Source organism: Dendrobium catenatum, unplaced genomic scaffold, assembly GCF_001605985.2.
Source record: "Dendrobium catenatum unplaced genomic scaffold, ASM160598v2 original_scaffold_211366, whole genome shotgun sequence".
Lineage (NCBI taxonomy): Eukaryota > Viridiplantae > Streptophyta > Magnoliopsida > Asparagales > Orchidaceae > Dendrobium > Dendrobium catenatum.
In genome coordinates this window covers 100557-123755 of record NW_021529777.1, presented here as the reverse complement: position 1 = coordinate 123755, position 23199 = coordinate 100557, and the positions used below count along the sequence as shown (strand labels likewise).

Here is a 23199-nt window from a genome sequence, read left to right as displayed (position 1 = left end):
CGAGGCACTGAGTTATTTGCCAATTTTCTTGAGGCTCCAATGTTGTGATTCCCTAATTTGTCTCTAGCACCAAGGCATTGTTGATGCTACGATGCTGGTAATTGAATGATGCGATTTTGGTTCAACACTTACAATTTTTTTCTCCTTTTTCTTGGCATTTCCTATACAACATCAACTAAAAGCATCACATTTTTATTGAATTTAAATGTAAGAAACAATACAAAATATACACTTAACATCACTCTTGCTCTTCGATGTATCTTGCCTCATTATAACTCTCTATCATGTATCATGTGTTAGGATTACATCATAATATTATAATCTAAAGGAAACCCTATCAACCCATCATCTTGTATAAGATATTTTTCTCTAGCTAATTTGAATTAGATTATAACTAGTTAACCTTTCTTGCATTTACACATATGTGTCTTATTATAATAATAATATATGCATTATATATCATATGGGTATTCAATGCTGTTAATATGTTAAGTATTATTTTACACTATCAGTATACACATCTCATGAATGGTGTACTCATGATAATATGCATGCATATCTTATAAGTTGTACAAGATATATGTTATGCCAAATACTTACTTTACTTTGCATGTCATGTATGTCATCCAAACTTGATACAACATTTTTTTTTTACTTATTTTTATATATACTTTTATCTCAATCATTTAAGTTAAAAGGCTGGACATGTAAAAAAAAAAAAGCAGTGGAATTTCAATATTATCATATCAAATTGCTTAGGATTATCATATATATAATATACCAAAAGTTATATAGTAGAAACATACTAAATTGACAGATAATGCATTTTAACCATATTTAGGGGAGATAGAAAACAAATACTCAAAATCATTCGAAATAGAAAAGGATTTAGAATACCCACTACGATCATAACAACTTTCACAACAAGGAGAATGGATGGAAATTGCTCACGGGCAGGTTTCTCTCTATTCTCTCTCCTCTCCTCTCGCCCTTCTCTCCTCTCTTCTTTTCCTCTTCTTATTGGACAAGGAATGTAATGGGGGATGGGGGTGTTTGGCTAAGGATATTAATTAGTGTATTCGATTAGGATATTAAAAAAAAAAAAAAAACTATTTCAAACCCAACACCACAACTCTTGCATGGCTTGAACTCAAATTTTAAAGTGCCCAACACAACTACACTCACAAGAACAGACCGTGACACTCCAACACAGATTTTCATGCATGTAAAAAACTTTCTTATAGATCATTAATAGGTTATTAAATGGCTCTTTTTATGCAAGAATTTGAGTATTTACATAAATTTTTTATTGATCCTAAATTTGATAGGTATGATTTTAAATTTATTAAAATTTTCATTAAAATCAAAATCTCCCAAATTTTAAATATTGAACCTCTCACTCAGCCTCAATTTGGCAAGTAAGGTTATAAAATTCTCAAGCTTAAAATCAAAACCAAAATATTCAAAATTAAACCTTTCAAAAATTTAGATCAAAATCATCAATCTCACTTATTCCAACATGCGTTGAAATTTTTATAGCTAAACATGCTTGGTGGAATAAGTCCCCTATCTCTTGGTTCAAAATTTCTAAATTATATTAATGTTAATAATTAGTTTGATGGAATTTTAAGAGCAGAAATAAAGCTTGACTCAAAATTTTTGATATTTCAAGAAGGTTTTTGACATCACTTTTATGATGGCGAGTGAGTAAATCTTTTCATTTGATGAAAAGCTTAAATTAGCTTTCGATCATTCTTCGTTGGCTTATGGAGACATTATTTGGTTTGGGAAAGATTTTAAAAACATGAAGAAGACCTTTGATGGTCGTGCTTTCATTAGTTTAGAACAAATGTTTGCTATTAGTAAGAAGCCATCCTAGAGATTAGCTTGAGAAATGGAAAATAGTCTTTTTCTTGTTATAACAAGTGGGAAGATGGGGCACCACATTCCACCTCTACATGGTTACAATATCCTTTAAATAAATACTCATTGGTTTAAAAGCAAGGGTATTCTGATGTTAAATAAAATTTCAAATATATTTATTCACAAAATTAATCTAGGAGCATATTTTTCTAATTTCTATTATTAAAATTAATGTAAAATCAAATTTCTTGATGAAAATGAAAAAAATAAGTGAGAATAATATCTTCTCATAATTTTTTAATAAAAAGAATTTTAAACTTTAATTTCTATTATTAAAAGTAATATAAAATCAAATTTCTTGATGAAAATGAAAAAAAAAAGTGAGAATATCTTCTCATAATTTTTTATTAAAAAGAATTTTAAACTTTATATTTATTTTTAAATGAATTAAATATATAAATAAATTTTTACTATATTTATTCTTTAAAATATATAGTCTTTAAAATTTAAAATATATAAAGTTTGAAAATTATAATTGTTCTTTTGATTGCCACTGTCAGAGAGCCCAGAGAGCGAGCACAGCTTTGGCAAATTATCAGAGCACAAGTCGGTCCACCAGCAAGGTGGAAAAGATGCCCTTCGTAGCGAACCCGCTCGCCCTAAGCGTACCAGAGCCCGCCTTCGAAGCCTGGCTCCGCGACTCCGGCTACCTCGAAACCCTTGACACTAGCTCCTCCTCGTTGCCTACCTCCTCTGCCTCCTTTCCTTCCTCCTCCTCGAAACCTCTACCGCCGAAAAACCCGGCTGCCGCCGTCTCTGGGGTAATATCCCCCGTCTTCTTCTTTCTCCGAACCCTTGCTTCCCTTTTCACTATTAACCCGTTCGCTAAGCTAACGCCGGAGGACTTCGCTGGCGAGACGCCGTCTTGGACGCTACGGTTCGTTGGCGACGCCGGATCCTACTCTTGGCCCGGCGGGCCCTCCCAGGCCCGGATGAGGGTTCAGGAGAATGTTCGCCGATACGCCAGGAACTATGCTTTTTTATGTCTTGTCTTCTTCGCTTGCTCGTTGTGCGCCTCAACCGTTCTCATCCCGCTCTTATTCTTAAAATCGATTTATTTTTCCCATCTTATCGGTTTTTTGAGAGTCCTTTTTTTATCTGCAGATATCAGATGCCAATTCTGCTATTGAGTCTGATGGAAAGTTTGGGTGTTTGGGAGCTGCTAAGATTCTGCAGTGATAAATGGGAGCTGGAGGAAAAGCACCCAGCAGTTAGGACAATTTTGGTTTGTGCTGCCCAATTTGGTGAGCGGGATTTGCTTTTGTATTTATTTTTCTTATTTGGAAATTATCTACTTAAAAGTTTTCAACGAATGGTTGTTATGCATTGAATAAATTTGGTGGATGGAGAACAAAAACCTTAACAATGAACAAATGGACCGCACTGCCTGTTCTGAGACTACTTTTTTAATCTACTATTTCCTCAGAAGTGATGCCAGATGTCTTCTATTATACATCTTTTACAAATTTAAGTTGCAATGTTCCTCAAAGGGTACCAGAAGCAAAAAGGATAAATTTAAGGCAATTGATAACATTCAGGGGCTGTTTGATAGCAAGATTTAGGCTGGATTTAGCAAAAAACCTGCCCAGGGGTCAAAAAGACCATTTTAAAACCTATAGAATCATAAATCCCGTTTCTCCTCCATTTTGCCTTAAATCCTAGATTTAGTAAATCCCATCATGGGCTGGATTTAACAAATCTGCAAGTTTTATGAACTATTCTTTTTCTTCGTACATCGCTGCTCATGTTGATTCCTATGCAAGTGAGCTCCCTATAAATATATGTTTGTGTCTTAAGTAATTAATTTTCAAGGGCTGTTTGATAGGAAGATTTAGGTTGGATACTTAGATTTAGTGTAAATCCTGCCAACGGTCAAAAAGACAATTCTAAGTACTATAGAATCATAAATTCCATTTCTCCTCCGTTTTGTATTAAATCCTAGATTTAGTAAATCCCATCATGGGCCGGATTTAACAAATATGCAAGTTTTATGAACTCTTCTTTTTCTTCACATGTCGCTGCTCCTTTTGATTCCTATGCAAACGAGCTCCTTTTAAATATATGTTTGTGTGTTAATGAAGTAATTAATTTAATCTTAATAATTAATATTAGTGAATGAAAATTCATTATCTCAATTGATATTATTTTTTATTTATGATTTAATTTGTCTAAATATAAGTTATTATTTAATTATCTTAGTAAATCACTAATTAGTTATTAGTTGATCTTTTTGATTAAATTTAGTGTGATTTGATTGGTTTAGTTATGGTTGAGATGAGCAAATTAAATATATGAAATGTCCCAATCATATTAATCTTTAAATTTTGAAATAACTAGCCAAACAGTATACCTGGATTTAACTGTATTTAACACATCATAGTAAACCGTTTTCAAGATTTAACATACATAGTGTTTGGTGAATCCAGATTTGTAGAATTTACTAAATTCTACCTTAATTAAATCCTACTTGCAGCCAAACAACCCTATAATGGTGTTGAATTAAGTTTATATCAGAGTTTGAAAAAGCAAGAGATTGATCGTATGTGTAATACTCAGAAGGGCATATCAATGAAAGGGGCCTATTAGGAATAGAGGGGAAGAAAGGAACATATCTTAATTAGATTTTTTCAAAGAAGTTTTCAAAGTTTTTTCTTATCATCATTTTCTTCTTCTTTGAGCCTATTTATAGATCTAAGTCTTTCCCTATGTCAACTATAAGGTTGTGATTGTACTCTGGTGGGACTCATAATTGTCTTGCATCACTTTAATTGGGATGCCACTCTAATAACTGCTTGGGACACTTCCTAAATTGCTTAAGTTGTTAGTTCTTATGTTCCATATCAACCAGGTGGTGTTTTCTATATCATCTTGGAAATGTTGAGTATGTACTTTTAACCGAGTGGATCATATCATCACCCTTTGTCTTTAATTTTACATTGCTGGGACCTTTTTAATTCCTATCACAATGATAGATTGAGGTTAACAGCCTAAACTTAATTGGACTACTCAAAAAATCATACCCTTTCTCCTTAGTTCTTGAACCCCATAAATCTTACCTTAATGTATGATACTTTTACCTATTCTAAATAAAATTGATTGAGCTGAACGAAGCCCCCTGCTCTTCCTTTTATTCACCCAGAAGATGAAAATCTCTCTCTTTTTCCAATTTTTACTTACTGGGTTTCTTAAAATACACCAATGTACAAAGGTTGACACCTTCTATTCTCAATGTTTCCGCTTTTGGCTTTTAGCTTGTCAACACGGTTGCTCCTTTTCTTATTTGTTCTATTATTCTAATTTGCATCTCCAAACATATTTGATGAAGTATAGTTAGCTAATTTGTTCAGTGAGCTCAATTTCTTTTAGTTTAAGCTTAAAGGGTCGGGATCAAAGTAACAAGGTAGTTAAATTGAGTCTTCTTGCAAGTTTTTTTTTACCCATTGATAAATTTGGCCAAATTGTCATTTTAATTTATTTGAATGTAACAAGGATAAGAATAATTTATCCTTAATTAGGCTTTAGGTTTTCAATGAATATGACCTTATGTATGAACTTTTGGATTCAATCTTGGATTATGAAATTTACGCAAAAGCTATGCAATTCTTGCTTTACTTCCTTATGTTCTTTAGGGTAGAGAAAGAAAGAATTATATGTAATAAGTCCAACCATTAAAAAAGCGGATGAGGCGTCCGCATTGAGTCGCGCTTCAAGTCGAGGTGGAATTCATGAGTATCGAGGCTTACGACTCGAACCATCCAGTGAAGCCTACGATTTTTTTGCACGAGGCGTACGCATCAGAATGTAACACCTCGAGGCAGTACGAGGCACCGCTTCAAAAATTTTTCTTTGGTATATATGTAAATACGATGCAACCTATTCGTATTCGCGTATAGGATTAGAGCTCCTGTGAGAATTGAAAGGCGAACTGGAGGCGTAGCCGTGAGGAAAATAGACGAAGCCGTGAGGGAAGGAGATGAAGCCGTGAGGGAAGGAGACGAAGCCGTGACTGCAGGAGACGAAGTCGAAAGGAGACGACGCAGGAAACGAAGCCGAAGTTGTGAGTGCAGGAAACATTCAGGCCTCGATTAAGTCGGAAGAGCAGGTGAGCGGTATTGTGGGCATTGACTTTGACGTGTAGTAACGAAAGCTTGAATAACTCTTGATTCGGCTTTCTTTCATTCGTCCGCTCGGTACCGCTCAATACATGTTCGGTACTGCTAGGTATCGCTAGGTACCACTCGGTACCGAGCAAGTATATTCTCGGTACCGAGCAAGTATATGCTCGGTACTGAGCGGTACATGCTCGGTAGCACTAGGTACATGCTCGGTACCGAGCCAGTATCGCTCGGTACCGAGCAGTATATGCTTGGTGTCGCTCGGTATCTTTCCATACAAACAATTTACGAACTTACAAAAACAAGCAGGTCGAATCCCGCCAGGGGGCAGCGCCCCCTTGGACCCCCGGCAGACCAGTATATTGTTGTATTCATATTGTTCTATTGTTGATTTTTATGTTGATTATTTAATATTTCTATAAATTATTAGCATGACTAGTGGCACAAGAAGGAAAGATCATGCATGGAAATATGAAACTCAAGTTGAGGTGTTAGGCGAAGGTGCAAAGAAGGGATATGTTTACATGAAATGTAATTTTTGTGAGAAACGCATAACTGGTGGGGTCAAGAGGTTGAAGGATCATCTAGCCTGCACTTATGTCAATGTGGGACCATGTGCAAAAGTACCTCATAAGGTGAAAAATGAATGTTTAGATTATTTAAAGAAGTTTTCCACCACAAAGGAGGTCACACAAAGAAATATGAAAGAGACGATAGGAAACTCTTCTTACTATAGATCACAGCATGAAGGTTCCAGTAGTGGAAGCCATCTAGTTTCTTCTAAGCGAGGCACTCGGGGTCCCATGGATAGATTTATGATGAATATTGATGACGAGGATAACATAAACACTCAGGATCTTCAACCTCCTACTGCTACAAAAAGAACTCAGGAAAAGAGTTTGTTTGGATATTGTCAGATTCATCTATGAAAATGGGATTTCATTTTATGTTGTTAGGAGTCCGTCATGGATCAATATGTTACGATATGTTGGAAGCTATGGAAGATGACTACAACTTCCAAGCATGTATGAGCTGAGAACTTGGATGCTGAATGAGGAGGTTAAGACAATTTCAAAAATGGTGGATGATGTTAAGAAGACTTGGATTGGGACAGGAGTGACAATAATGTCAGATGGTTGGTCAGATATTCGACATAAAAGTATTATTAATTTCTTGATCAACAATCTATATGAAATAATTTTTCTCAAATCAGTAGATGCTTCAAGCTTTGTAAAGGATGCATAATTATGTTGGATGAAGTTGTGGAGGAAGTGGGAGATGCCTTAGTAGTACATGTTATTACTGATAATGCAAGTGCATACAAAGCTGCAGGGAGAATGTTAATGGACAAGAGGCCTCACCTTTACTGGACTCCTTGTGCTGCACATTGTATTGACTTGATGCTTGAGAGGTTGGGACAGTTGCCTCAACATAAATCAGCCATATTGAAGGTCAATTTCGTTAGTAAGTTCTTGATGAGAAAATTCACCGACAAGGAAATTATTAGACCTGCTGTTACAAAATTTGCTATTGCATATTTAACATTGCAGAGATTCAAGGAGTTAAGACAACCTTTGGAAGTAATGTTTGCTTCTGAAGAGTGGGATAAAAGTTCATGGGCCAAAAAACAAGAAGGAAAACAAGTTAAAAAGATTGTTATGAAAGACGATTCATTTTGGCGCAGTACAAATTATGCTTTGAAGACAATAGGACCATTAATAAAAGAGCTTATAATGGTTGATGGTGAGAGGGCCCCGGTTATGAGATTTATTTATGAAGTAATGAATATGGCTAAAGAAGATATTGCAAAAGAATTGTGAGGTTAAGAAAATGCCTACAAAGAAATATGAGATATTATAGATAAAAAGTGAGATCGACAATTACACCAACACTTACATGCTGCTGCGTACTATTTAAACCCCCAATTTCATTATGATAATGATTTTCATGTTGATAAAGAGGTGAAAACTAATTTGTATGCATGTATGGACAGACTCATTTCTGAAGAAGATTATCTCAAAGTGAATGATCAACACGAGGATTTTCATTTGAAGAAGGAAATGTTTAGATTTAGTGCAGCACAAGCATGCTACAAAACACGATCTCCTGGTATGTTTATAGTTTGTGTATTTATAATTTTAATGTTAATATTTATGTTCAAGTCTTATACTTCAACCAATATTCATAAAATACTATGTTTGTCTTCATGTAGAACGTTGGTGGGCTCAGTTTGGAGATGATGTTCCTGAATTAAAATCTTTTGCAGTTAAAGTTCTTAGCCTAATGTGTTCAACTTCTGCATGCGAGCGTAATTGGAGCATTTTCAATCAAATTCATATAAAGAGAAGAAATTGATTGTCTGCAGATCGAATGAACAAAGTAATTTATGTTATGTTTAACAAAAAACTTAAAGATAGATATCTCAAATTGCAGAATCAAGGAAATATTGAGAATAAAATTGATCCTTTGCTTGTTGATGTGTTACAATCTGATGATGAATGGGTTACTCTTAAGAATGCTGATGTTTCTGAAGTTGAAGCAGAAGGAGAAACTCATGTCAATGAAGAAGACAATGAAGAAACTACCCAAATATATAAAAGAAAGAAACAAAGTGAGATTGAAGCTTCAAAAAAATTCAAATGTATTATTAAATATAATGAATTATTTTGTACATTACTATTGTTTCATTTTAGAGCTATGAAATATTAACTGATATAGGAGATAAAGGAAAAAATATTATAGATGAAGAAGAGTTTGAGGATGACTTTGACATTAATTATGAAGATTCTTCTGAAGACAATCAAAGTGATGATGAGCATGTTTTGGGTCTTGATCCTAAGGGGATTTTTTATTTTTAAGTGAGTTTATTTTAAATCTTGTATTCCAGTAATATTATCTTGAAACAAATCTTCAAATTTATAGTTGATATAATATTTTGTTATTTTTTGTCATTGTTTATAATTTTAAATTAATTTATTTTAATCGCCTCGAGGCTTACGCCTCGCCTCGCTTATAAAAAATGCCTCAATTCTCGATTTCGCCTTTTAAAACTTATCAATGAGAGCAAAGGAGAGAAGGCGAAGTCAAATTGGAAGGATTTATTAACTAAATTTTAACTTCATATTTGTGATGCTATTTCAAGTATACTTATTAATATAGCATTTTGTCGCTAAGAAGTTATTTTTCTTACATATTTATGTGCAATCCTAGTTGATTATCGTGGACTCTTTTTCAAAGCCTAATTGTACTCAAGGGATTTTAGGAAGCTTTATAAGATCTAATTTGACTTGAATTGTTAGATTGTGACGTATAAATCCTTCAACCTTAGTCAATGGTATGTGAATGACACACTTTGCACACTAAAACAATCAGGAAAACCCTCTAGGAAACTTGGATGGCTTTTAAAACCAATTATATCAACTAAATTCTTGGTTCATTTTGGTATCAAAGCATGATTCTAAGCTAAGACCATGGTTTAAAATTGCGCAATCTGTAATTCTTGGATTTTTGCCTGGAGGCGCACACCTTAAGGTTATAATATGAGGCATGAGCCTCAAAATTTTTAGGGTTTGAGTAAAAAAAAAAAAAAAAACTATTTTTCTTATTAAATTTTTTTAGTGATTTCTCTTTCTTTCATTCTCTATTTCATGTGTGCATCCCTCTTGAGTCCTGACCATATTGTCCCAAGCTCGCACGATTTCAGTTGGCTGCCTCCTTGCTCATCATCACATGTTGCCTCCTTCCTAGCTGCCAGCCTCCTCTTTCCTCCATGCCAAGCCTTCTTCGAATAGAGATTAGGGTCTTGTCTCATCTCCTCAAAATCTCTTCTTCTTGATAACCCTATATATTTTTTATCCTATATCTAAAATTTTGGATTTGTTTTCTTAGAACTTTTTCTTTTGTGATTATTTGAATGTTCAAATTTTTTTTTTTCAAATCAAAGTTTTATTAATAGGGCTTTTCTTAAATAGTTAGCGGTCATGATAAAAATGCAACGTGACATACAAGGACCTGCCAAAGAAGGGATGAATGAGAAGAAATTGGGGAGGAGAACCTCTCCTTTTTTGCATATAATAGTTTATATCTTCTTTGGTTTCCCCTCCCTTTTAGAAGTCCTATGAGCGAGGGGGAATATATTATCAATAGAGAATCTTTTGATGAGACATCGTAGATGACTTGTTATTGCTATGCTTTTTATATGCATGACATGTGGAGTATATTTGAAGGTTCATGATGGCACTTATTTTGGGCACCAACACTCTAACAAGGTGATTTAATGCCAGTTTTGTGATGATACAGTCAGAGGCTTGTTGGGTTTTTTTCCGACTGATTATATTAGATTTGGCTAATAAGATTATAAGTGATTAGTTCGTGAAGTTGATTTTTTGAGTTGAGTTAAAAGGGAACCCTGCATGGTTAGATCATTAAACCTAGCTTATTGTTCTTAAAAAATGGGTACCCAAAATGAGTAGTCATGCTTAGTTAGGTTGTCAGACTCAGGGAAATATAACTTGACATGCCTTCCCAGTTGTCGATTCATCTTTCTTGAGATTTCGACCTTGACATTTATTTGCCAATGTATGCTCATGATTAGGAGCAAAAATCTCAGCATTACACTTCGCTCTCATTTTAAATTCTATAAGTGTGGATGCTTAAAAAAGCAACAATGCCAAATTTGAAGATCTTCCTCAAAACCAATTTGGGCCTTTCTAGAAATGTTGAGGGAAGAGGATATTGAGCTATATTCCTTGTCCAAGAGGAAGTTGAAGGAGGACATGAAGGATGTTGTTGAATTAGTGAGGAGGATGTTGTTGGGAGTAACGCCTCTTTCTTCTAGTTGGATTTAGTAGTGATAATTTTCTATTTATGGATGACTGTAAATTTGATGCTTATCTCAGTTCTTGTTTCATTTAGTAGGGAAGAGACCATCACTTTCATTGAAAATGGCATTGAAGTGGGTGAGCGATGCCACTACCCCAAATCCTAGGAATGTATTAAAGAGCATTGAGAGAAAGCAACTAGCGTGAAGGTTGTTGATGCTAGGGGGAATTGTAATGGTGGGGGCATGATTGATGGTATCAATGATGCTGGTGCGACATGTGGCCCTTCATACGATAACATCATCCTTTAGGCCTTAGTCGATAGAGTTTGACAGGGATTTAGCCAATGGAGTTCACGATAAAATGCCTACCGATCGGGTGGACTCTCTAAAGTGAATCCTTGAGTCGCACTACTAATATGCTAAAGATTATTATTCGTGCGATAAATGAAGGCATCGAGCCAATTGTTGTGTAATTCAATTTTTAACAAGATGAAATTAAAAAAAAAATTAGGTTGTATTTCACTTATTGTGGCACTTACTCTTAAGATATTGAAGATAATTGGTGATATTCAAACAATTTTTTCTTTGCTCTAAACATGGTTGAGTCGGAGTTTGCGATGGCAAGAGGTTTTCAAACTCTTTTGCATGGATCAAACTTGAACATAAGAGTGTGATGGAGTACCATTAGAAAAATGTTGTCGAGATTTGATTGCCTCAATTGTCATGACAGTGGTCATTATCTGATGTGATGGTTGCGTTGGTTTTTGCCCCCAAAGTGGATGTGGTAATGGTTAGCTTGCAGTTATGTGAGTGCTCGAATGTGACATTTTCTATCAAGGTCTTCTCATTAGTAGGATGGAGGTCTCCCCTTTGGATTGCGCCTTCATCTTGCTCCCTCCACTTTTTTGGCATTTCAAACTTTTGTTTTTCCATGGCTTTCACCTCGAAATCATTTTTTTATGTATCTTTAGTTAGAAATCTTGCTCCTATGCTTTCATCATCACTCAAAATCCCATTTTTACCATCGACCATTGTTAACAAGGCTTTGAAGGTGTTGGTGTGCTAACATAGGTTTTCAGTGATGGTGGGGGCTAGAATTTCTGAAACTTATAATGCATCTTCGGTGGGGTAGCTATATTCATTTGTTGATTGGCTCTAATGTGTGCTCTAGTTTCCTTTCAACAAGGAGCAAGAGAATTTATTTTTGTCGAGTGATACTGTGCTTCCTTGGTTGCTGCTAAACTTGTTGTTGTACTAGATAGGGCATGGCTCCTCCAAAACCATGGAGTGAGTTGGTCCATCAAAGCTAATATAGTTTTTCAGCTACAAATGTAACTTACCAACTTGTTATGCTTGAAACCCTTACACCGATTGATAATGTGCTCGAGAAATGGTTAGAACCATGGACTAGAAAAAGCCCTACTTCTTCATGTTGTTGGCAGATGAAAGATTGGTCATGCTGATCCAACAAATCAATCCGTTAGTGGCAATGTTGAGGTGGTCTCCGTGTTTAAGGATTTTGGGGCTATGTTTAATAATTGGAGTTATGCTGAAGGATCCGACTTATGTGGGTTGATATTGGAGGATCCCAAGCTGGCTATGAGGAAGAAGTTGTTGACCCCTACTTTGGTAGGGGTGGCGTGGGTAATAAGACTAATCGAAAAATGATCGGTGATCCTTATAGAGGTGTTAGATAGTCAAAATAAGATATTAACTCTAACATTATTTTTGAAGGTACTTCTCTTACGGTTGTCTATTCACCAATTGTGGCATTCCCTATCACAATTTCTAGTAATTTGTGAGCTACAACACCCAGGATGATGGAGGAGAGCAATTTTAGAGAGAAAGAGTGGCAATAGTCCCTTCGATGACTTTTGAAGAAATGGCTTTGCCACATCATCACGGCTGAATAATAATGATGACACATGTGATTCATGCTTTATCAATGCAGATCAAAAAAGACGCTTACTCCCCTAGTGCCAAAGTTGATATTGAAACTATTCATCGTTTAAAATTTTAGACCCTTTGAGTTGTATTTGGCGGGTGATGTGCGCTAACTAGAAGAGGCATGAGATCATTGTGGTTGGGTTAATGGCGGCAATGAATGTTGTTGCCAACTTTCTCGTTGATGGGCTAGTTGGAGTAAAAATTGTTTGACAACTTTTTGAATCTTTAGTAGTATCTTCAAAGGAACGAATTGTTACCTTGATGGGGCATTTGTTAATGATGACATTAATGACATCGTAGTTTGTCAACCCTTACGGTGAGTTAGTTAGGGTGAGGATCAAAATGTTTGAGCTGCAATTGAGATTGGATCGTTGAACCTACAATCACCATGACATCATGACCAAGGTGGGGGTGCTCTAAAACTTTGTGTAGGAGTTGGGGAGTTGACTACTAGCATAGATTAATTTATTCTATAAGGAGGTTGTTGAGCGATAAAAGGGTAGCTAATTGGATTAGGTATGGCCAGCACTTGGGCAAGGAAGGGTTCCGTGTCTTTAGGTGTGTGCTTTCCAAGCTTTCATGACTTTTGGAGGACTCGTTGATGCCTTTGGACATCAAGCTTTCATGATAGAGCTATTGTGAATTCCAAAAGGTCGATGAAATCACCTCAAGGAGGCTAATGGCATAAAGTGACTTTTTCTATGTTCTTTTATGCCTTTAAGCAATTTTGTCATTGATGAGCATGCTTTTTTAGCGACCTTTAGTTGTAAGTTGAAAAATTTTTAGATAGAAAGGAAATTCCATGCTCGAGAGAACAATTTTTCCATTTTCTCTCAAAACAATGGTGTTCTCTTTCCTCCTTTTTTGTGTGGATGATGGTTGTGCTAAGCATATTAGGTAATCATTCCTGGCATGTTAGGGCACAGTGTTTTATAGAGTAATATTGAGGTGGCAAATGAAGTGGATGCCAACAACTTGTTTTCCTTTTCTTTTTTTGGAATTTTTTGCATTCACACTTTTTTGACCTTGGTGATTATGCTCTACTGGTGACTTTGCTAGCATGGTTAAATTTTTTTTTGAAAAAGCCAAAAAAGAAAATTTCTACTTAGTAAAGTCATTTCCTTATTCTATCTCTTAGAAAATTTTTGTTATGGTATTCACTCATTTTAGCCAAATTTGAGTGGAACTCCCTCTTCTCTCTTTCTTAGCATAAGATAGAATAATTAGTTGTGTTTGGCAAAGAATTGGTGCTACGAACATAAGGTGGAACAGCTAAAACCAGGTGGAGTAGATGACCACATATTGACATATTTTACAAAGTAGAATGCTATTGTATAATAAGAAACATCAAGACTGAATATTATGAGGTTGCAATGGTAATTATTTTATTGGGGCAACTTAGATGGTGTCACTTCTTTGCATGATTAGAATGGATATGATATTGGAAAGAGAGGTCGATTAGGCAGCTTTGGGAAACTACCTTATTGGAGTTAAGATGAACCTGACTGAATTAGTGATGATAGTGAAAGTTGCTTATAAGGTGAACCATCTTATTGGCGAGTTTGGAACCCCTCTTGGAGTACATGAGGCAATTGACCCAACAATTATGGAATTGGTTGGGTCTATGCTAATATAGTCTTAAGGTTTTCACCATCGGTTAAAAGGGTGGCCTCCCACTTAACCCATCTACTTTGTCACGACTAATAAGAGCATGGGTTGACTCCAAAATGATTGGATGGAAGAGGTCTTGATGCAAACTTGGGTGTCCTTCTGGCTTACCTCAAAATCCAACTACTAATATGTCATATGTTGACCTTGGTACATAAGTTCGGTAGGCATAGTGCCTGTCAGTCTGCAGCTGGTTAGGGTATAAGCATTTTGTTCGGTTGGTGGATAGAATGGGCAACAGAATTAATGAAAGCATAGTAGTACTTCAACTCTTTTTGACATTGCTTTGCAATTGGGTGAGAGTGTTCTCAATTAGATTTCCCTGTCTCTTTGATAAAAAGAGATCCAATTTTTTGGGTTGAATCATTTAGGAGTCCAAGTGCTGGCCAAAGTAGTCACTTGTGGTCAATTTCTTATGACGGTGAACAATAAGGTTGTAGGATTACTTTTGCCGTCGTGGGATGCAATTCATCCAAATTTTGGTGCCTCTTCAAACGAAGGTTAGTATTGACAATAATGATCAGGCAACATATTAACATCCACCTTTATAACATTGCTCTTACTTTGTTTAAGGTGTCTTGAAATTTAGTTATTGTCCTCCCCTCAGTTGTTGGCAATGAGGACATCGTGATTTTGCAACATTGCTCTTGGTTGGTTTATTATGGTCATTTAAGATGCATTGGGAGGGGCCAAAAGTCTACTCCCCCTCATCTTAGTTTTATTGGCTAGGAGAAAACTTGATTGTGACATGCTGATACTACTACTATCTTCTTGGTAAGCAGAATGCCTTCAACATGATTTGGCATCATTGAGCTTAGTTTCTGCCTATTTTTCTTTGTTTGAAAATGACTTGAGTAATCTTTGTTTTTTGCTTCCTCTCTGGCTGACTAAAGAAACAACGGAGAACGAACTAGTTAGGACATCTTGGAGATGTGCCAATTAAAATATTGACATTCGTTGATTGGGCAACAACAAATAGGGGCATTTTTTAGGCCCTCTCAAGCTTAATTTTCCTCTGGAATCGAAGCGTCTTAACATTTCTTGAAAATGTAAACTATGAAAATTGGTTTGTTGCTAGGATGGCATCACGTTGCACCAAAAATAGAGAAGGCAAGCATTCCGTTCGAGATGCTTCCTTGCTTTAGGGAAGAAATGTTAGTCAAAGATAAGTTTGACAAATGACTCTTGAAGAGGGTGCCTGTGGGATCCAACTAAGTGGTTATAGAGAGAGAAAATGTTTATGAAGAGGGAGGAAAGAGAGAGAGGGAGAATGATATGAAGACTAGGATTTGCATGGTTTGACTTTTGTAGCCTATGTTTATGTGGTGTGAGGGAGGAGTCCACTACAAAATATAAGGTGCTTGGTACAAGAAAGTCTATCATCATCTACTAGATGATAGCATTAGGGAAGAGACAAGGGAGAAGATGCAAGGGAGAAACAAGACTCCTTTTTTGGTGCACAAGGGCTTATATCTCCTTAGGAGCACCCTCCCTATTAAGTTTGAAATATACATTATTGTTGACTTTAGATGTCCGAGTGTTGATATCCACTAGTGTCATTCCATATATTATTTGTTTGCGTCCAAGAAACTTGCTTTTTAAGATTAGCGGGCCATAAAACAGACTCAATATGGACCACTTGGTCTTGTATACTTTATTCATCTCCTTAGTAGTCTCAGGCCTTTAGACTGTGATGTCTATCCGTTTATTCTACTGAAACAATGATTGAATTTTTTTTGTTCCAGTCAGTAGTCTATTTCTTTTATGTTCCATTTTAGCCAGCCTTCCCTTCTCTTCTTCAAGTACATAGGGAATGGCAACTCCTCCATGTGCAAGTTTTATGAGCTTCTTGCTCTAGACACTTTGGGCACCACTGTTCATCTCAGCCCACGGGATCTATCATTCTCTTTAAAGATAGCTACGTTCATTTTGCCTGAGATTCATCTCAATATGTTCTGCCTACTCTTGCATTTTTTTAGTTTTAAATCTTGGCAGTCATGACCTTTATCTCACTAGTTATCTACTTTATCATTTGAAGCTTCTGCTTCCCTTTCAATTTCATCTATGTTAGGTTTCAGTTTTCAAATGATTTGCCGCCCAACAATCTTGACTCATTTGTTGCCGTCATCTTGCTTGGAGAGTCATCCTAGTTCTTCATTTCTTTATTTTCTTCTTGTTCAACAATCTGCATACTTTCACCAGGATTTTCGAAGACTCCTCATTTGCTGTCATCATGATTGGAGGGTTTGTCTTATTTTTGCAATAATGAGGTGGATAGGTAAGAGTTAAAATGTAAAGAATCGGATTGAAAATGATCATATTAATGAAAACAAAATAATTAAAACATATTTTCCATCTTTAAGCAGCCAAATGAGCACTAAAATATTCTTAACATCTCTTCTAGCATTCAACATGAATAAATGGAAAATGAGACTCTGTGTTCTTTTGCAAATAGTTATGATAAGGCTAATGATTATGATATTTGAAGATGCTTTGCTTGTTTTCCCTTTCGACATATAAGTTATTTTCTAATCCATTCCTTTCTTAGCAGTAATGTTGGCGATACTATATTTAAGCAATCTTCAGGTGGCTCTTTTTTGCACCACGGTTCTCAGCTACACAGGTTCTAATGAAGTCCTAAACAATGAATATGATTTTCCCTGCCTTATTAGAACCTCATCCATTAATCCTTTTTTTTTTATTAAACTAGTGATGCTTTTGCATGCTTCTCTACGGAATTTGGCTCCTTCAAAGCATTCCCTTGGGACAGATCAACACCGAAGGACATACCAGAAGAAAATTAATTTGCCTTCCAAGTAAGGTCTTTGACATGTGACAACCTATTATGTATCAATGGGTGGTTTCACGGTAATGAAAGTACTGGTGTCTATAAACTAGAGCTTAATGCTAGTTTTCTAGTCTCTCTGTTTGCAATGAAGTTTAGAGTTCACTAGAAAAAGGGGGGAAAAATTAAACAATAACGTAGTTCTCTTCCCAAAAATTCCTGCTCTTTCAGGCTTGTCAGAATCCCCAACTAGCGAATCACCAGCGTTTCACCAACACGTTGAGAGCTTGTCTCATGGTTACCTTGTTGGAGCTCTATATTGACATGTAAATAAGTTAATGATACAAAGATCTTAGACCTTCATTTGGTTCATTAATCTCTTAATAATGTATCTTCGGCTGAGTTTGTCAAATCATTCTAACTATAAATTTTAGTTACAGTGGCCAAAACTTGCAAAAACAAGCCATTATGTGTTGCCTGGAGATCACTTTTTGTGGTGGCAAATTATTTATCTTTCAATTCCACCACATTACTGATTAACAATTTGCCATGGGGCATTTTCTTATCATCTTCTGGTGAAAATTTCTTTTGAAATTGCATTATTATATTTATTACTTAATTTATGGTAATCATGGGGCATTTTCTTATTATAAATTCATTATTTTTCTCAAATTAATGACAATTATTTGTTGTTCGTTCACTTGGAAGATTTTACAAGGCTAGAAATACCTCCATGAAAGAAATATCAGTTCCTGCATCATTTGGGTTGTTTATTAACAGCTTGAAAATGATGGGAGCTTGCTTTGCTCAACTAAAAGAGGAACCTTTAATAAGTTATACAACCAAAGCACATATTCACAACTCATCCCTACTTAAATGCCTTTGAAGTTTGGGCTTAGTTTTTGTTCTATGGAGAACATTATGTTATATGCTTTGCTTATGGAGAAGGTTCGATCAGTTTGATCAGGACAAACAGGTTGAGAAAGTAAGAGGAAGAGGCTAGTTTTTCATAAGCCTTTTGATTGTGGCCATACGAATTATTATGAGTAAGAAAATAGTCTAGAATTGAGGGAGGTCGAAAAGAATTTGTATTAGGTATTTGATTTCAATTTCATCCATATGTTACTAAATTTTACTTGGAAAGTATGTACAATTTTTTTTCTTTGACAATTTCTTGCTCATTCTTGATATAAAACAAAAACTAAATTTATCAAATTATTATTGGGACTCACTTGTTAACTCTTTAAAAGAGATAAAAGTCAATTTTTCATTGATCAAATAAGTTGGTGAAAATTAATTTCAATTCAATACCTTTAACCCACCAGTTCATTTTAATTGGGAAATTCATATATATATATGCATACATTTTTTTTGTGAAGTATGTTCATTTTTGGTAAAAACAACTTAATTATTATATTATGAGGGATAGTCCTTAATTTAGATGTGAGCATTTAAACGTTTGTTTTGATCAAACTTTCCTGTGCTAAGCATCTTATTCACTTGTATTGATCAAGCATCTTATTCATTTTAGTGATCTTCTTTTTAAGCCTTTAGTAACATCCCTTCAAACACTCTCGTTTATTTTTTTCTTTATTTGAATTAAAATGCTTTCATTGACTCTTCTAATGCTGGCCTTCTTGTTTATCATAGGATGGAAAATGAATGAGGGTAGGTTCAATAGTTATGTTCGCAAGAAGTTCAAACATTTGGTTAAAGGTTCAAACTTTAGTTCAAACCTTATATTATATGTTTTAATTTTGTTAACACCTAGTTCAAACAAGTTTCAATCATATAATATATGTTTGAATAATGTTTGAACTATGGTTCTAAAAAGAGGTTTGAATAATGTTCAAATCTTCTCCATACTATGTTGATTTTTTTTATTATCTTGTATGAAATTGATTCATTCGAGTAACTTTCTATATATGCAGATATTTCAACTAATCATACACACACAGGCATTTCACTTCTTAGATCACTTGTGGAGTTAGGGGTGTGATCGATAAAATTAAGATTCAGTTAAGGGTGTGAATTTTCATTATGGAAACTTTTTATTGTTGCTAAGATGTAGTTCTCTGGAGTCTTAATTCTTTAATTTTTGCTGAGGATAATTAACGATAGATACATCATTGTTTTTAACGTTAGAGATAAGAATATTAGATTTAGAATAGGAGAATTTGCTACTGTTACTTTGTTGGGGTTTGGAGAATTTCTATTAGAGGAGAATGTTGAGGTGATGATTGCAATTGACATGTTTATTGATAACTACCGAGATGGTGATAGTAAGTTTAAGAATGCCAAAATAGAGAATGTATTCATGAAATGTACTGAGAAGAAAGTTATATGAAAATTAATATTATATTTTTTCTGTTGATGTTATTTTGCTTAACTATGACAGCATAGTGTTATTTTAACTAAAATACTTGCCTTGGTTGAAGATAAAGAATATTTCTTTAGATGCGAAGGCAATCATGAGAGAGGAGGATGTTGAAAGGGCTAAACAAGGATATTATGCACTTTGAGGGAAATACCTAAAAAAAGAAACCCCCAGCCGAATAAACTATTACTATTCATGCCATAGCATGGCATTATTAGGCTTATGAAACTATCCCAAAATTAAGAAAAATGGTGGAGTTCCTTGGATAAAGAGCACCGTAGATTTTAAGCTAGAAGAGCAATAAAATTCTCACATGCAAAAGTATTTTGCATTTTTAATGAAGAAAGATATAAATTTTGTGTAAAATATTGCAATTTAAATGTTAGGTTAATTATTATTGTAAAATAACTATCAAGCTTGCATTGAATTATTTTTTGTGGTCAATTGTTAGATCTGCATTGATGCATATACTTAATGAAGATGTCAATTGTATGTACTCGTTAGCCTCTTTCAATTAGGGTTATAAATAAGATTTCAATACATCTTTTATAGGCGAATGTGGTTATTGCACTGAGACAAAAACAAGAGAGATGTATGAAATACCAAACATAAATTATTCCATGGTCCATGCCCTCATCTAATCAATCCATACCTTTCTTTGATAAGTTAAATAGCTTTTTGCAATTATTAAGGAGTTGAAGAACGAGTAGTTCAAAAAAAAAAAAAAAAAAAATCTGTGCTTTGGTTGAATTAGAGGTTTTAAGTAGTTTTGTGCAGAGTTTTGTACATGAAGAGTAGGATAATCAAGGTGTTGATTGTGGCACACAAATTAGTGAGGAGGAGGAGGATAGCAGGGAGGTCCTTACAACTAATTCAACCATTCATGTTGAGGTTAAAGTTGAGGTGGTCAAGGAGGACACTATTAAGGGCATTGCTACTTATTCAATCGTTCATATGGAGATTGAAGGTTTTATGGTGAAGTTGGCTAGAGCTATTAGCCCATCTCCCTAAATTATATTTAAAGATGATATAAAGTTAAGAAATTACCAAAGGAGGAGATAAAGTAAAATAAATATTTGATTTGATATTTAATAGAGTCATTAGAAAAGAGGCACTAGTTAACGAATCCATGTGGCATTGATCTCCTTTCCCTAAGCATGAGCAATTATCTTTCCTTAAAGTTTGGATGACAGGATTTGAAGACAAATTCAAAACAAAGGTAGGGGTAGGTAGTAGAAATGCAACTTAGATTTAATAGTTAAATATAATCACAACTTGGCTAGATAGCAAGGTAATTATTTTTTTAGTCTATTCATCGTGATTATTTTTCAACCATATGTTACTCCTCGCTAGAATTTCAATCTTCTTTGTAGCACAAATGTTTTGTTTTACGTAATAAGTGAGCGGATATGGTGCTACTTAAAAAAACTTATGGACCAGGCATTATTATCTTGGTTAAATTGTATGGTCAATACTATATAAGTATAGATCACTAGTCTCTATATACAATAAGTTGAAGGACTCTCTTAGGTGACCTAACTCTATGCTAATCTTATACTATTGGATATGAAGAGAAGTTCATAAAGTCTCGGGTTGATGTAGGGCTTATATTTCTAATGAACTAAAATAAAGTTCATTGGATAATATGTGAGTTCTCATGCATTTCGAAGGCAATGATGTTATATGACTCTAAAAGCTCTTGTATTTCAGCACATACTAATGAATTAATTCTATAATTGCTTCTCTAGAGTACTTAAAATTTTCAGGGTTGTTTGGCCATTGAAAAAAAACTTTTTCTACTCATATCTCCTTGGAAGTGAAAGAGAGCCAACATGTGAGGTCTACATGTATAGTATAGTTTAAGGAAATCAATTTGAAATTTTAACAAAAAATTATGTACTGCTTATGCATATAGTATGATAGGTGCTCTTTTAATTTGCATCAAATAGTGCATAGTATTATGCAATACGACATATCATTTGACTAACTTCAAAACGAGTTCTTTTAGATGTTACGTCTTATTGTATACCATTCAACATAAGCCAACTATGTGTAGATTTATTTTATAATAATTCAAAACCATAGATCCATAGATACATAGTGGGAAGTAATGTACATTTAGGTCCATTGTTTTTAACAAAGGTTGTAATTATAAATTAGGTCCTTAGGAAATGATGCACATTTCATTATTCCTATCAATTTTTTTAATTCTATAAATGTTGTACATTATATTATTCTTATCATTTCATTTAGTTCTTTCTATGATGTACATTTCTTTGGTCGTGTTGATTCATTTAGGTCCATAAATGATATATATTCTATTATTCTTATTCATTCATTTTGCGCTATGTTCTTATTGTGTTGTAGTTGGTGTGTTAAAACTATTATGATTGCACTCTCATGTGTTGAAGTTATGATATGCTATTATGTTAAAGCTGTATTTTGTCATATAAATGTTTTTTTCATAAATGTATTATGATGTATTATATAAATGATGTTATAACTTGTATTTGGATGAACTTGCTATATTAAAGTTGTTGGAATCATGCTTGAATGAGGTTTGAACCCTCTCTTCTCTTTCAAATTAATTTATGCATAAACATATTTATGTAGATGAGTTAAAATGAAAGGAGATTGATATAAAAGCAATAATGGATGTATTTGATTAAGAAAGAAAACTAATGGAAAATGCCTCCATTCATTCATTAGTGTAGGAAAGTTATCTATTAGTTTTCTTACCTCTTCAAGTATTTTCTATTGTTGTACTTATGCAGCATACTCTAATTTCAATCCGTTTGTATTATCATATATCTGTATTCAAAAATTTGAAAGAGAAGAGGGAATAGTTTGAATGTTGTTTGAACAAATAATATCATCTTCGAATCTTATTGAATGTTTGCTATAATTCTAATTTTGCATCTAATGGTCGAATAATAAGTTTGAAATATATTTTAAATCCTTGTTCAAATAAGGATCAAACATAAAAAAGAAGAAGAAGATCAAACACCAAATATACGGTTCAAAACTTATTTGTTTTTTATTCTAATATTAGTTTTCAAAACTCTCAATCGAATTTCTCCATGTTATCCAATAACATTTATAATGAGGCAATCAAGAGGAATTTATTTTTTTTATTTCTATTTTCTTTTATTTCCTCTCGCAATTCCTTCAACACTGTCGTTGTTAGATTTCAAGTCCAAGATGAGAAAACTGGAGGGCTATGTTAGATAGTCGACAACGAGCGTAAAATTTGTCAAATATTTATGACATGAATTCTTCAATACATTATGTTAATGTTAGGACGTTCCTTAAGCGACGCATCGTATGACTTGAATACAATGACAAGTGTGCAAGTGCCGCTTCATCGAGGTCCGAGTGTAATGTTTAATTAGGAAGGGTTTTCACATCATGTATAGATGTGGGCAAAGAAGCTAGTCCATGAAACTAAGGCTTCGTTTGGGACATCTTTTTTATTGCTTTTTAAAATGGAGTTTTAGTACAAAGATTTTAATTTTTTAACTAAAACTCTGTTTTAAGAAGCAATAACAAAGCTGTCTCAAAA

The 23199-nt window shown here is 34.4% G+C and overlaps 1 protein-coding gene across 1 annotated transcript; it reads left to right on the top strand.

The window, feature by feature from the left end:
• Nucleotides 1-2414: 2414 nt before the first annotated feature.
• LOC110092607 (PRA1 family protein H) lies at nucleotides 2415-17828 on the top strand. Its single transcript, XM_028692483.1, has 4 exons — nucleotides 2415-2932; nucleotides 3028-3167; nucleotides 17027-17098; nucleotides 17186-17828. The coding sequence occupies exons 1-4, from the start codon at nucleotides 2496-2498 to the stop codon at nucleotides 17293-17295; spliced, it is 759 nt and encodes a 252-aa protein (XP_028548316.1). The 5' UTR covers nucleotides 2415-2495; the 3' UTR covers nucleotides 17296-17828.
• Nucleotides 17829-23199: the final 5371 nt, after the last annotated feature.